Source organism: Periplaneta americana, chromosome 12, assembly GCF_040183065.1.
Source record: "Periplaneta americana isolate PAMFEO1 chromosome 12, P.americana_PAMFEO1_priV1, whole genome shotgun sequence".
Lineage (NCBI taxonomy): Eukaryota > Metazoa > Arthropoda > Insecta > Blattodea > Blattidae > Periplaneta > Periplaneta americana.
Window position 1 is genome coordinate 58,145,910 of NC_091128.1, and position 16,990 is coordinate 58,162,899.

At 37.2% G+C, this 16,990-nt stretch overlaps 1 protein-coding gene across 4 annotated transcripts in view; it reads left to right on the top strand.

Moving 5' to 3' along the window:
* Window positions 1-16,990, top strand: part of ENGase (cytosolic endo-beta-N-acetylglucosaminidase) — a 79,586-nt gene that overhangs the window by 31,966 nt on the left and 30,630 nt on the right. For 3 of the 4 annotated variants that reach the window (XM_069841389.1, XM_069841390.1, XM_069841391.1), the window contains exons 4-6: window positions 1,498-1,663; window positions 7,993-8,205; window positions 16,451-16,701. In XM_069841389.1, the coding sequence (XP_069697490.1) occupies window positions 1,498-1,663; window positions 7,993-8,205; window positions 16,451-16,701 (630 nt within the window). The remainder of the gene's footprint in view (window positions 1-1,497; window positions 1,664-7,992; window positions 8,206-16,450; window positions 16,702-16,990) is intronic. The other variant, XM_069841392.1, reaches the window with a different exon arrangement.

Below are 16,990 nucleotides of genomic sequence, written 5' to 3' on the forward strand. Positions count from 1 at the left end.
TGAAATACTTTTTGATATGTATGAAATGAAATGACTAGCCTAAAAATGTCCCGTTAAGGGCAAAGGCCTCCTCCTATAGAGGGAGAGCTCTATTTGTCTCACGCGGTGAACTACTCTGCGTAAGAGATGTTTACATGCTTGGAATTGATCACTTGGTTCACATTCTGCACTGTTTCGTATTCGCTTGTTTCTGTCGCATTGGTTTTAGTTGCTGTTCACTTGTCTTTTTAGGTTTTTCCAGTCTTTTCTATTTCTTGCTCTGCTTGACCAATGGCTTCCTACACGTTCACTGAAGAGGTCGGTCCATCTTCTTCTTGGTCTTCCATGTGATCTCTTGCCAATGCGAGGATCCCATAGTGTGACTTTCTGCGTCCATCTTCCGTCTCTAAGTCGTGCAACATGGCCTCCCCACTTCCATTTGGTGTTGGTGGTAGATCTTTAATTGCTGACGTCTTTTGTAGCACTTCGTTTGGAACTCTGTCCCTCAGTGATAAGCCTAGTATCCTTCTCAGCATCTTTCTTTGGCATACTTGGAGACTGTTACGAAGTTTGGCAGTGAGAGACCATGCTGAGTGTTCTCTCCAGTACGATGAACTTGAAAGACCAGAATGCCTTCCACGCAAGAGAAATCCTTCATTTTATTTCCTTCTCTGTCTTCTGGTGAAAGGAGACTAGCTGTCCTAGGTATATGTATTCAGATACGTATTGTAGTTCTGCACCATCAATTATTATGGGTGACTCCAGCCCGTTTGACATTACTTGTGTCTTGGTCATATTCATCAGGAGGCCTGCTGATCTGCTGGCGTCGCATAATTCTTGGAGCATTGACTGCAGTTCTCTGGGTGATTTGGCGAACATTACGACGTCATCAGCAAACCTTAGATTATTTAGTCTGCTGCCATTGATGTTATTCCACAATTTCTGTTCCAGTTCAGTTTGCGAAAAATGTTTTCCAATACACTTGTGAATAATTTTGGGGAAATTGGGTCTCCTTGTCGCACTCCTCTTTTGAGCCTGAATGGTCGTCCTTCTATCTCGGTTTTTACTTCGGCACAGCTTTGATTATACAGTTTATTTAGTGTCGTAATGTATTTGTTGCCGACTCCCGGCATATGTAGTGTTTGCATTACACTCGAGTGTTCAATCAAGTCGAAAGCTTTCCTATAGTCTACAAAAGTTTGATATGTATACATGTTTAAAATAAATGTAATACATTAACTAACCAAGCTACATTATAAGTGATATGTGGAGCAGATTTACTAATCTGTAGTCACTTGTATATGTTGAAATACATAAACTCTTTAGTAATTGATTGTTAGTTTGGTCTAAAAACATTACTGACCTGGCTAACTGTATGGAGTTCATTTATTGTTGTAGTACTGTTACTACCTGTTGAAAGTACTATATCAGTAGTTGGAATGTAGTGCGACTTATGAGAGATTATAATTCAGATATGAATTATAAACACTTAAACCTGATTCTTTATTTCATTCGTAGAATATTTTTCGATAATTGCGATGGGATCTTCTTGAACTATACTTGGAGTGAAGAAGACTTAAAGAACTCGGCAGAGATTGCAGGTAGCCGCCACTTAGATGTTTATGTAGGCGTAGATGTTTTCGGACGCAACTGTTATGGAGGTGGCCACTTCAATACTTATCAGGTAATAATTCTCTCTTCTGTGTTTCCTAAGAATCATCTTATCACAATGAAACTAATTAAGGACAAGTGGTTCCCATTGTGCAGGGATCAAAATGCAGCTTTAAGTAAAGAACAGCTATTAGACTGCAGGCAACTTAACTGTGATAAACAGAAGAATGATAATTTAGTAGCCTTATTTTGGGAAGCTAGGGAGAAAATGATTAATATCAATGTCCCAGATAGCCCCCAGCAACCAACCAACCAACCATGTTTCCTAAGAATTGATACTCTCTTAACCCTTCACGTACTTTTTCGTAACGTATTCAATCATGTGGGGGACATCTGTCATCCAAGTTATATTCCTACTTTAGAGAATGTTTTTAGAGAATGAATTTGAACATTCTTTTTAATATGAATGATTACATAAAATGTGTTACTACAGAGTATATACAGTTTATTTATAAATAAATATGTTGTTTTCTAATGCCAGGTGTTTGACAATAAAGTCATTTGACCTCTTGCACTCCAATATTTTTCAAAGATATTTATCATGGTCACCCACTGAAGCACAGATTTTGAGGTGTTCCGAATCCATTTCTTGGTTTGAGTTGCATAATGGGCAGTTAGGGGACTGATATATTCCAATTCTGTGCAGGTGTTTGGCCAAACAGTCATGGCCTGTTGCCAATCTAAATGCAGCTACAGACGATTTTCGTGGTAAATCGGGAATTAACTGCGGATTATGATGCAGAGAGTTCCATTTTTTCCCTTGAGATTTTGTTATCAAATTTTGTTTGTTGAAGTCTAAGTATGTAGATTTAATAAATCTTTTCACAGAGTAATATGTAGATTTAGTAACAGGTCTCTAAGTAGCAGTAGCAAGTAAGTAGCAATATAAAAATAGTTTTAAAACAATTTAGTTCATTTATAATTAATAGATAATTATTTATGTATTAATTTCAAATACTTTCTATATTTACCTAAAAATTAACACTGGAAACATGTTTATAATCTCTGCTTTGTTATGAGAATCTTTGTATACAATAATACCTGATTAGCTTGTGTCCTATTTCCTTGGATTATCCTTCAAAACTCTTTATTCCTGATTGCTTTCTGCAGATATGTCTCAATACCTAGTTATTTACAAGCAATTTACACAGATATCCCTCAAATTGTCGGTACATGTCTGTTTTGAACATTTCACAAACCATTTCTAGTCTTTTGTCTGGAGACTTACCATATTCATTGGTAACAACGACCCCCTATATCCATTCTTTTGTTCTGGGGCTGGTGTAGTGGATTCTCGAATTCGCAGTAATACGAGGTTCATCCAGGAAATAAGTTCCAATCGCGTCCAGAGATGGCATGACTAGTTGGACAGGAATGTGCATGCGTGTGCAGTTTCAGTCTTGTGATGGCAGTAGTTATTGCACAGTGCTAGGAGAAAATGGCTGCACTGTTATTGTCTCCTGCCAACTTCGAGATTCGTGCAGTTATCTGATTTCTGCACACTCAGAAGCAATCAACAGAGATCCACTGCCAATTGTGCAATTTGTATGGACCCGACATTATGAGCGACAGTATGGTCAGACGATGGTGCAGGCAATTCACTGAAGGCCGAACCAATGTGCACGACGAAGACCATAGTGGCCGACTGTCCCTATTGACGCCAGAACTGATGGACAGTGTGCGGCAAGCAGTTTTGCGGAACCGGTGCTTCACAATTTCGGAATCTTTGGTCAATTCCCCAGATGTCTCATTCACTGCTGCACGAAATCGTCTCCCAGTGGGTAACTTGGTCTTCGGAAAGTGTGTGCAAGATGGGTGCCAAAGCAGCTGACAGATGAACACAAAACAAAACATCTGGCCGCAGCATTGACATTCCTCCAGCTGTATGCAGAGAAAGGTGACGAGTTTATCGACAATGTTGTCACTGGGGATGAAACATAGGTATCGCATGCCACACAGAACAGTAATCCATGCATTGGCGGCATAGTGGTTCACCTGTGAGGACCAAATTCAAGCAGTCTCTGTCAAAAACGTCATGTGCACTGACTTCTGGGATCAACCTCGCATCAAGCGACTTTCATCTGTTCCATCTCATGAAGCGTTTTCTGGCAGGAAAATATTTCCACAATGACGCTGAGGTACAGACGGCAATGATTTCATGGCTCCAGATGTTGGCAGCAGACTCCTATGACATGGGCATACAAACGTTGGTGCACCGGTGCGATAAATGCCTCAATAACAGTGGTGACTGTGCTTAGAAGTAGCCAGTGAATCTCTGTAAATAGTGCAATAAATATTTCTCCTTATGGATGTTTTTGTTTTCTTTATCAGCCATTGCAACTTACTTCCTGGATGAACCTCGTACTTGCGAATGTCTTCTAATCTCTGAAAGAATTTCATAAATGTACATCTACAGTCCTTCGAAGTTTAATAGAACAAATTATCCCTAAAGATATAGTATATAACTCTCACAAGTGATCATGAATATTTACCGAAACTTCGCAGAAACAGTAATGTAAAAAGGTGCGTGGTAGACAATTGAATGGTGAATTTGCAAAACGACTTAAGTCCCTAGAAGTAGTTTTGAGAAAATTAAAGAAAACTGTTTTTGGCCTCTCTGAACCATATATTGTTGCAATATAATTTTTTTATATGTAAGAGATATGTAAGAGAAATAGTTTTAGTATAAAAATTCATACTTTTGTACTCTTCTTCAGGTTGTAAAAAATTTAATTATCTTCAGGACTTAAGTTGTTCTGCAAATTAACTTCAATTCTGCATCATAATTATTATGTTACTGACACATAAACATGTTTAACTAAATGTATTTATACCAAAATCATAAAATAACCTTATTGCAATTGTTGAAAAACATTATTTTGAACAGTTTGTTAATCACAAGAGCACAGACCTCTGATGGAGAAAAGTATGATGTTGAAGAAATGTTTCTGAGCACTTATTACCATTAAGAATTTTATTAGTGTGTTCTTATTTTGTCCTGGGCAACTGTCGCAAAACAACCACAGTAAGTTCTTAGTATACTGGATGGGACACAGTTATTGAAGTAGTGTGCAGGAGAAAATTACGTACCTCATTAAGAGTTTTCTTGGCCTGTCCCTCATGGTAGAACAAAAGGACATTTCACTAGTTTTAATGTTGTGCACAGAGAAAGCTGGGACGGTAAGCTGGCGATAGTAATACATATCCTGAAGTGGTGTTTAGGCAAGCATACATTTTTCATGTAGTCAAATGTGACAGCAAGAAAATCTTCTCTCTCGATGCTTAACTTGGATCCATTTTGCAATACTTTTTACTCCAGCTACAAGTTTAGCACGATTACTGAGCATATTGCTTTTCATTTTCATGCTCTGTTCTTCAAACATAATAAATTTTCTCAACTAAATAATTATCAATGACAACAGACAAAAAAACATTTTGTCAGCTGATTGTATGATTAAAATGACATATTATGTAAGTTTCTTCAGTACTTGACAGGCAAAACAACTTAAGTCCAGGACTAAAGTCGTTTTACCCCTTAGCCAAATATTCTGCTGCTAAGAAAATCTATACAGAAGTCGTGGATTAAAGTCGTTCTGCTACTAAACGATGCCCCTTGCACACAGTAATATAATCATGCTCTCAACTCAAAACCCCCCAAATGTGGACTTAGTCGTTTTGCAAATTCACCATTCAATTATCAATCAGAAGGATGAAACCTTAGCTACACAAGTTATATGAGCAACCTCAAGACTGGAACTAAAGAATGCTATTATATGATCTTGTTTCGAAGGTACCTAAAGCCTCACAATTGTGAACCCTTTCTAGGAAATACAACAGAAAAGAAAACGCTGGTTGACAGGTGTCCCCCACATAAGTACTGAAGGGTTAAAAATCATAAGAATGATGTGTGTATTGTGTATTTAACTCTGTCAGTTTTTAAAAACTGTGTGTGTTGGGTAGTAATCTGAGAGTAGCTGCTTTCTGATATTGAGAAAACAAAAGGGTTAATACGTAAGTGACTTTAAATTTGGTAAATATAGATTCTCATGTTCTTACATCATTTTTGTTCTTAGTTGCACTTGGTATTCAGTTGTGTTATTTGTATCCCATATGTAGTAACAATATTGCCATAACATCTCTTGTGGTAAGAATTCACTGAAGACTAACTTGTTATTTTAAAGTGGAAATTTCTGAAGAATATTATATTTGGAAAATCATCTCTTTCGTTATATGAAGCAAATTATAACTATAATTTTTTAATAAAATTTCAACCATGTTTGTTTATAAATAAGAATTTAAAGATAATTTAATATTTTTGATTGTTTTTAGTTTCATATCAACACACATTTTGTCCTACATATCACGAATACCCTTGTCAAATACACTTACATTGCATGTGCACACACTAACTTTGTTATGTAGCATGTAAATGTGTTGTTTAATTTATTTTATTTTAGTAGGTTATTTTACGACGCTTTATCAACATCTTAGGTTATTTAGCATCTGAATGAGATGAAGGTGATAATGCCGGTGAAATGAGTCCGGGGTCCAGCACCGATAGTTACCCAGCATTTGCTCATATTGGGTTGAGGGAAAACCTCAACCAGGTAATTTGTCCAGAGCGAGAATCGAACCCAGGCCACCTGGTTTCGCGGCCAGACGCTCTGTCACTCCACAGGTGTGGACTTGTTTAATCTTACTGTAACCAAATAAAATTAATCGACATTACTTATTTAATTTATAAAATAATTCACTTTCTGGGTCTTGAATAATCCCATTTTGTGTTAAAAAAGTAGTGTATATTACTTTGCTTCATGTTCGAATAAGCATGTTTTACATTATATTATAGATTTATTAATTTGTCCTACAGAATAATATCTGTAATATTGACAATTAATATTTTGAGGGGAAAAATTCGCCCCGGTGCTGGGGATCGAACCCAGGTCCTTCGTTCTATGTACCAAGCGCTCTGACCACTGAGCTACGCCGAATTCAATCCACAGCACCAGACCAAATCCTCCTCCTTCAATGTTTCCCTTTATGGTCGACTCCAAGTTAGGCATATATGTTGACATATTCCAATGTCAACTGCCATTATATTACGAGCACACTCAGCTGAGTGACTTGTTTGGCCGGGATTCCGCAGTTTAGTGCACAGTAATCTGTACAGACATATGCACTGCAGCTATGAGAATATTTAGATTTATTAATTTGTCCTACAGAATAATATCTGTAATATTGACAATTAATATTTTGAGGAGAAATGGCAGTTGACATTGGACATATACGTCAACATATATGCCTAACTTGGAGTCAGGCCATAAAGGGAAACATTGAAGGAGGAGGATTCGGTCCGGTGCTGTGGATTGAATTTGGTGTAGCTCAGTGGTCAAAGCGCTTGATACGTAGAACCAAGGACCCAGGTTCAATTCCCGGCGCTGGGGCGAATTTTTCTCCTCAAAATATTAATTGTCAATATTACAGATATTATTCTGTAGGACAAATTAATAAATTTGTCTGTACAGATTACTGTGCACTTAACTGCGGAATCCCGGCCAAACAAGTCACTCACCTGAGTGCGCTCCTAATATAATGGCAGTTGACATTGGACATACACATCAACATATATGCCTAACTTGGAATCAGGCCATAAAGGGAAACATTGAAGGAGGAGGATTCGGTTAGGTGCTGTGGATTGAATTCGGCGTAGCTCAGTGGCCAGAGCGCTTGGTACGTAGGACCAAGGACTTGGGTTCGATCCCCGGCACCGGGGCGAATTTTTCTCCTCAAAATATTAATGTTTTACATTGTTTGATGTATTTTTTTTAATTAGGATTTTCGTACAATACAATAGTTATTTTTCGATACCATCCATCTTTATTATTGGTAGGCCTGTATTATATTCGTAGCAAATTTGATCAAAATTGCTTCATACTTTTAGCAGTTATAATGAAGTACTTTCAGATGTGTGTATATTTGTGCTCACACACACACCGCACATCTCACATTGTCTTATATCCTCTCTTCAAAATCTAGCCTGAAAGAAGAATGGAGAAAGTATATCGTACCCTTAGAATAATACTGTTGTAACTCCCAAAAATTGAATTTTAGTTACTGGCAGTTTTATAATCTTTATTTAATCGTCTATCAAACAGTAGAACTGTCGTATCTCTAAGTTCAAGTGCAAAGTCTGCAGGGCTCAGACTGATACTTGGTAATCCTGAGTTTTCATACGAATTTGAAATGTTTATCTTGCATTTACTCAAAACTAACTTTCGGTAGCTATGACAGTATTATTTTAAGGGTACGATATACAAATAAAATACATTGATGCTGTTGCAGGCAGTTGAAGTGGCACGTAAACACAATTTGTCACTTGCTTTGTTTGCGCCAAGCTGGGTACACGAATACTTTGGTGGTTCATATTTTGTACATCTGGAGTATGTATTCTGGCAAAAACTCTGGCCTTATTTATACATACGGGGACCAACTCAACTGCCATTTAGGACTACATTCTGCCAAGGATATGGGGAGAAAATGTACCATAATGGATTGGTGAGTATATTTTCTCTGTGTGAATGTGTGTTCTAGTCCATTTGCTGCTTTGCATCCTAATACAATTTGCAGTTTTTTTAGACCCTGTGCACTGCATCCAATTTGCTGAATGAAAGTAGGGATCTTCATTCACTGTTGTGTTAGGTTGTTAGCATAATGTACAGGTTTTCGATTATAGAATATTTCGGCATTCACTTATCCATTGACATTCCATCAGAATTAATGCAGTATGATATTCATGTTATTGTATTGTTGAATCCTATAGTAATGATTTTACTTATTCTAACCTACTTTCACTCTAGAATTTCATTTCATTTCATTCTTAACGAATTTTCTCTTCTGCAGACCAATACGTAATTGTTTTCATGCATTTCACAAATTTTGAACACTTTTACTATTAACACCCATATTATAAATCTTGAAGTATTTGCACTCCATTGTCTGTTACATTCTCTAGCCATATCGTTAGTGATCTTGCCAATCTTGTACAGCTTCTCCGAGATATATATTATTATAATGTACCGAAGTACATATGATATTTCCATGCAGATATTCTGCGTCATCATACGATGAAAGAGTGATGGAACAGAGAAAAATTCTCTCCGGTGCCGGGATTTGAACCCGGGTTTTCAGCTCTACATGCTGACGCTTCATCCACTAAACCACACCGGATTCTACCCCGGCATCGGAAGAATCGTCTCAGTTGATGACGCAGAATATCTGCATGGAAATATCATATGTACTTCGGTACATTATAATAATATATATGATAGCGTAAATCACTTCGTGATTTAAGACGGCGCTTATTCCGTCAGATTCCGGCCAAATAGTCACTCATTACGAGTGCACCTCAGCACATGTGTGGACTTCGGTCCTAGGTTCATAGACATCTATGACGTAATGCAGAGGGCGGCCACTAGAGGGAACCCAAGAGTTGGAACTTAAAGCAGAGACGATTCTTCCGACGCCGGGGTGGAATCCGGTGTGGCTTAGTGGATGAAGCGTCAGCACGTAGAGCTGAAAACCCGGGTTCAAATCCCGGCGCCAGAGAGAATTTTTCTCCGTACCATCACTCTTTCATCGTTCTCAGAGATATTTCGAGAGATCCATTATTTTAATGTGTTCTTGATGTGAAACATCCATATTCGACCTAAGAGAGAGTCAAATTGCAACTCTTTTTTTTTTCTAAATCATTTTCTGAGAAGGTCCTAAAATTGATTATATGAGCAGACCATTAATATGGTACTGTTAGCAGAAGAGGAGATGATACTGAGGGATATACCGTACTACTGGAGCTAAATGACAGCTGTGAGCAGTAAGAGATGAAGATAAATGCAAACAAGACCAAGACCAAGACAGGAAGAAAGATAAATAAGGTAAATGTGCGAATTCGAAATGAGGCAGTAGAGCAAGTGGACAGTTTGAAATAATTGGGATGTATTATAAGCAGTAACATGAGCTGCTGTCAGGAAGTCAAAAGGAGGATAGCAATGGCAAGGAAGTGTTTAATAGATAATAGAAAAGGGAGCATTTTCTGCGGACCTCTGGAAAAAGAACTAAGGAAGGGACTAGAGAAGTGCTTTGTCTGAAATGTGGCATCATATGGGGCAGAAGCATTATAACGAAGTGAAGAGAAACAACTAGAAGCATTTGAAATGTGAATATGAAGAAGAATGGAGGACATAAGTGGAAAGAATAAGAAATGAAGCTGTGCTAGAAAGACTGGGTGAAGAAAAAAGAATGCTGAAACTAATCAGGAAGAGAAAAAGGAATTGGCTGGGTCACTGGCTGAGAAGAAACTGCTTACTGAAGGATGCATTGAAAGGAATGGTGAATGAGAGAAAAGTTCGGGGCAGAAGAAGATATCAGATGACAGACGAGATTAAGATACATGGATCGTATGTGGAGACTAGAAGGAAGGCAAAAAATAGGGAAGATTAGAGAATGCTGGGTTTGCAGTGAAAAACCTGCCCTTGGGCAGAAAGCTATGAATGAATGAACTATCACTTTTATTATTGCATCGGTTGATAGATGGCAGTTTCCAAACGAAATGTATGTATAAAACGAAATTATGTCATAAGCAGTCAGCCTTGCAAACTAGATGAGTCCATTTATATGCACAGGGAGGTTAAGCATAGGCGGAGTTATGGGGGGGGGGGGGGCACTACTACTTATCTGAAATCTTTTTTTCTATTAACGTTAGAAAATATTGAATCCAAAATACATTTTTTGCTTTTGTTTATGATAATGTTTCTGTACTTAAATTGATGAATTAATTTCTTCAGATCATGTGTCTGGACTATAATATTTATTTTAAATTTCTGAATGTTTAAGAATTCCTGTACATCATTTGAGGAATGGAAGTGCTGTATTGTTTCTTTTGTAACAACCTGTACTCAAGTATTGGAAGTCTACAGATGTTCAGGCCGACACTTGAAGATGTATGAATAACATACTGCACAACAATGCAGAAAAAAGAAAGTGATCCCGGTATAATGTGTAAACTTAAAGACGAGATTAAATAAAATAAGAGTTTACATTTCATATGATAACTTCAGGATTCAGGAAGGTAAGCTTCATATAAAAAAGATTCTGTTAGCACTGTTACGTAGTTTTATTGATGTATCCATGTGTTTCTGTACAAGAGAGAAAAAGAAGGAGATTGTTTTAAGTTATGCCCTATTATCATTTGTAGTAGATCTACAGTTCAAGCCCTATACAACTCGGTCTGAAATATTGTGGATATGGATGTAACACTGTAAGAAACATGCCCCCAGAAATTACCGATATACTATACCACTGTCAAGCTGTAACAGGGGAAAGAGGTAAATGACGTCCCCATAACCCTGTTATATAGGGATTCTATGGTTTTGCTTTCTCCCCCCCCCCCAAGCAAACGGTTCTCTCTCCGCCTATGAGGTTAAGTCAAAAAAAGAATAATAATTAAAAAATAAATAAATAAAAAGAGAACAATAAAGACGTTTGAAGTCAGTAATTTTAAAGAGAGTCAGTATTGCTTTGTTATGGAAACAAAAAAAAAAATAATAGTACTGGGTGTTCATTTCAAAGTGTGTCATGACGTCAGTGTTGTGAGTCAGTGATTTGAAACGAGTTTCAGCTTTTATGTCAGAGAAGTTGTCTATTAATCAAGGCGTTTAATCTGAACTTGAGAATGTGTATGATATAACTTGAACGTCGTAGCAACAGATGGCAGTGTGTACGGTCTGTGTGCTACCATAACCTCTTTCGAACTGTCTTTTGTGCGGGAAAGTCGTACGCAGTGTATTTGTTATCATCGGTTGCGTACGGCAACATTCCACAATACAAATCAAATGCTCCGTGTCCATGTTGACCGTCCAAGTTAATGTCAACAAATATGTGAATAATGGTCTTAACCCTCTCCACATATCCCGACAGTAAGAAAAAACTCACCTCAGTACATGTTTCGAAACAGTTCACATTCCTGCCACTACAGGTGTTACCGTACGTATCGGTAAGTACTCTTCAGAATGAACGCCGTACTTGCTAGGTAACTTCTCTGGCACATAAGTAATATGCCTCTGTGGAAGTGTAGGAAGATTCAATTCTCTAGGCTCAACGACTAGCTACATGACGGCATACAGTGAGCCATGACACACTTCGACGTGCTCATAATTTGTGTGTACGTTTTGTAAGCAGTGTTCGTAAATATGATCATATTATTCCATCCCTGGAAACAATAGGTTGGCTTAAACTAGGTAAGAAAAGAAATTGACATTCACTTCTTCTTCTCTTCGAATTCTTGAACTCTTCTATTCCTTCGTACCTATCGTCTCGCTTCACTTACCTTTCTTCCCACCACAATCTGAACACACGCTCTCGCCATGAAACAATACCATCCCACCGCACCTTCTCATACTCATCCTCTTTCACAATAGCCCTGCCAAGACTCTGGAATTCGTTACCTGCTAGCATCAGGGACTGTCGAAATAAAATTGAATTCAAACGCAAACTTACTAGGTACTTGGTCAGTAATTGAGGCTCGTTCAGACATGGTTTCTTGTAAATAGTTATCTTAATCTATCACGAAATATCTCAATATATGGTAATTTCATCACTATAGAATTTTGTCATTCTAGGTTTAATTTGTGATTCAGTAAATACAAAAATATTCTTTGTTCTTAACTTCTATGATAAATTGCCTGGCTTTCATTAATCAGGTAATCTTGTCGTACTTTAATTTTTATTGTAATTGTAATTGTAAATTTAATATTAATTGTAATTTTATTCTTCATATTATAGTTGTAATCCTCTGGTAGAGGGGCAGAGAAGGCCTGATGGATTTATCTCTACCAGGTTAAATAAATAAATACTAAATATTACTAAATACTAAATACTTTGAACTGAACACGCAATATATGCATGTATATCACAACCAAAGCATATACAATAATGATGAAAATAAAAATGGCAAACTGGTAGAACCAAAACGTGCCAAGAGAGTGGGAAAGAATGTATGAGGGAATGGTAAACAATTTCACAAGATGTAATAGCTATATAAAATAGTTATTTTACTTCGACTGTAAATCTGCGAACTATAAATAATGTGATCAATATTAAAGAAAGACATTGTTATAAAGAACCTTTTTAGCTTTTATGCAAATATCTATTGTAAAAACGAAAGTGATAGATAGTCTTTTTAGAGATAACTTCAATTCCGAACAAAATTTGTATAGATCATATTATATCCATCAAACATGTTAATACATTCAGTTATCTAATTTATAATTTATCATTTTGCTGAATATGTAGCTATGGCAACCAAAATTTAAAATTTCAACAACATTAAAGGAATTTAGCCTGGGATGAGATTATTGCAGGTCAAATACTTGATTCTCTTATATCCTCTTTCACATCTGACAAGGACATCGCTCGTATTAAAGCTCTCCAAGAGAAGGAATCTGGATCTTGGCTCCATGCTCTGCCTTCCTCCTATGTTGGTACCTTGATGGACGGTAAATCTTTCCAAATCGCTACTGCATTGCGTCTGGGCTGCAAAATTTGCCATGTACACCAATGTATATGCGGAGAGACTGTGGATTCCTTTGGACATCATGCCTTAAGCTGTGCCAGAAGTAAAGGTCGCATTCCTAGACATTCTGCTATTAATAACATCATTAGTAGATCTTTAACCTCCTGTGACATTCCAACTCTTCTTGAACCATCTGGTATTAGCCGGTCGGATGGTAAACGACCTGACGGCTTGACATTAATTCCTTGGTCCAAAGGTAAATCACTCATCTGGGATTTTACATGTGTAGATACATTAGCCCTTTCCCATTTAAAATCTTCTGTCAATTATGCCGGATCTGCTGCTGAATCCGCTTATCATGCTAAACGACGCAAATATGAACATTTAACATCCAATTACATCTTCGTCGCTTTTGCAGTTGAGACCTTTGGTCCGTGGTGTAGAGACGCTAAAGATCTACTCACCCAAATTGGTACACGCCTACTGTCCCGTACCGGCGATCCTAGATGTATCAATTTCCTTCGTCAACGCATTGGAATAGCGGTTCAGCGAGGGAATGCTGCCTCCATCCTGGGATCATTTCCTAACGCTGTTTCGTTAGAAGAGATCTTTCTCATTTAATGTGTAGCGTACCTGCTTGAGCACGGGTAGAAAGTTCACAAGAACAAAACTTCCACGAAGAAAGGAGAGAGGATGTCCGATCTTTAATGAAGCCATGGTCGAGAATATCCACAAGGCGAGGTGCTCTCCATCGGTTACATGAAGATCAACTCTATGTCTGAGCTACGACGGCTGGCCGGCGTCAAGAGCATGGGCGATGCGGAATGCCCCACGCTGCTGGACATCGAGATCATCAGCGAGCAGGACGACCCCAGGCAGCGCCCCAACTTCGGCGTCAAGTGCAAGATCTTCGAACTGGACGCTTGCCAAGGCATCGGAAAGGTGTGTCTGGTGTACATGGACAAGAGCGAGTGCGAATCCGATCTAAAACGAGAGGACCCCAAGATCTGGCTGCTGGACAGAAGTTTCGAGTGGCACTACCTGGCTGCAGAATACACAACATAAGCGAGACATTAACTTAATCCAGGGGGACTCCTCCATGTAATAAATAAATTACGAATAATTCTGCTGCCGTATAAATATTGGGAAACTAAATTCTTGTTTCCAGCATTGAAGATGTATAGTTCTCTTCAAAAGTCGAGGAAGATTTGAAAGTTCTTTTACTTTGTTAAAAAGCAAGTTTACTGATTAAATATATTTTTTCGAAGCTGCAAAAAAAAAAAAAAAAAAAAAAAAAAAAATTAAAGGAATTATTGATGTATTCAAACCTCAACCAAGTGCAACATCACACAAGGCTCTGTGTTTACAATACTTCCACGACAAATACTGTGTTGGTTGGGCTGTGACATGGATATGAGTACTATTCACATTGTTCAGTGCCTATACGAATAAGCAGATATTTTTTTTTTTATCCAATGCCACCAGGTTGTCATTTCGACATTTCTGGTCTTCTCTCCTTGCCGTGGCTTAATTGTAACCCACTTCTGAGGTTGGGGCACCTGGAAGGTACTTTACCCCGATGATGCGATAGGATGATTATGATAATGTGGTGCCAGGAGAGGTCTTAAATCTAAACTTAACCTAAATTCCAGACCATGGACGAACACAGGAATAATAAGCAGATATAAAAACATGAAAGAGAGCAGGGAGAAGGCCTCATCATAGCCTTGAACAGGTCTGTCTCATATAGCGAAACTAGTATGACCCATGTACACCTAACTTGTACTCAAAGTAACCAAACGCAGAATTCTAGTTATTGTACAGTTAGTGGAATTACTAATGAAGTGGTGAGTGAGATTTTTTCATTGGCATTAGAGGAGCATTGATTCCTTTACTCATAAGTAGGGGGTGGATGTTTAATGAAAAGTCATCTTCTTATTTTTCACATTAGGACGATGCCTATTAATATAGAAATCCTTTCTATGTTAATATCAACGTAAAAAAATAATTTCTTATGTTGCATTTTTTGCATTTTTTAAACTAATATGTCATTTTTATATTTTTTTCGCGCATTTTTTGGTCATTTTTAATACTTTGAAGAACTTTTAGATCATTTGGAATGCATTTTCTTCTTTGCCGATAGGTCTGTTAAATCATTTTCTAACCAAATAGGTCAGTAGTCACCATATCCTGGACAGGACATTGTGTCCTCAACATGGTTCAGAAGGGATGTCTACTGTAGTAGACAGTATTTTTAACACAAAGATTGTAAGAATGCACGCTGCGCCCACAATTTGTTTTGTCATCTGGAAGATCTGGTAACAAAAGTGAAGCGCGGAAAGAGGAGGAGACGGACCATCCCTGATTGAAACACATTGTAAACCCTCATTAAAATCTATAGTTTTCCCTTAAAACCTTCATTTTGTTGCATGTTCTTTTCCTTTATCTTAGCCAAATTCCAAGAAGTTGCCTCCTCTCTTCGAGATTTGCAGGGCAGTCATTGAAACAAGGTGACTTAAGTTTTAAGAAGTTGTGGTGCGACTACGGTGAATAATATTTAAATATCATTTTCTCTTAATTTTACGTCATTTTTCCATTAGTTTAAGGGCATCTTAATGATCATTTTATGTAGATTTTTAGGACATCAACATCCGCTCTCTACTCATAAGAGTACAATAGGTAAGTTCAAAATTATTTTCGTGCTCAGAGATATTAGTCACAGATAGTAACTTTCGCCTTCTCTGAAAAATTTTGGCATTTAAATCTATGATCTAGATATTTTGCTCTGTATTGTAGTACTAAATATATGACCATTGCAATCTAAATTATAACGTGTTCACCAAAGGTATGAGCCAGGTTTTCTGCAAATACTTCAGATTCTTCTGCAGTAAATTATTACATCATTGCTCCAATGTCACATTATGGGCATATTACATATTCTATATAACTCATATAGTTAAAAATAAGCACCAAATACTGTTGATCACCATCTACTTTTACGTAGTTTGCCACTTGTAAGTATCTTTCTAATTAACTTGAACTATGGTCACTTTGTTAAGCAAAAACAAGTTGTTCAATTGTAATTTCTTTTATTAATGCATTTTATATTTTTATATATCAGAGCTCACTTGTTTTAAGTATTATAGTACATAATGAAAAGATTTTAAATGAAAATGAAATTGTGGTTTTGACTATTTAACTTTATGGTAAGATTGCTGACATATATCATTTCAGGTAACTTGTAATTCGAGCTGGTATAACTTGAGCAAACAGCAGTACCAGCCTACTGTTCCGTCTTGTCTTAATGACAGCTTTGTTGATCCAGTAGTAAAATCAAGGACGGAAGAAGGCAGCATCAGCTTTGAAAAACAAGATATACTAAAACTTATCTCAGTGGGTTGTATTCAACATTATCCTCAAGATGCATTCACTGGAGGGGGTTGTCTTCAGGTGTGCCAGCTCTCCAAAGATAGACACTCTCAGAGGTTAGGAAAAAAAGTTCACTAAAATATACCATTTTAATAACATTAACATTCTTCATTGCTTCAACTGCATAATTTAGGTAATGAGTGATTAAATAACATTCCCCAAATTTTACTTCAAAACGAAATTGTTTCATAAGGTATTATTATTATTATTATTATTATTATTATTATTATTATTATATTATATTATATTATATTATATTATATTATATTATATTATATTATTGGTGGTGCTAATGGTGGTGAGGGTGGTGGCGATGGCCGCGGTGGAAGTGGTGGTCCTCCTACA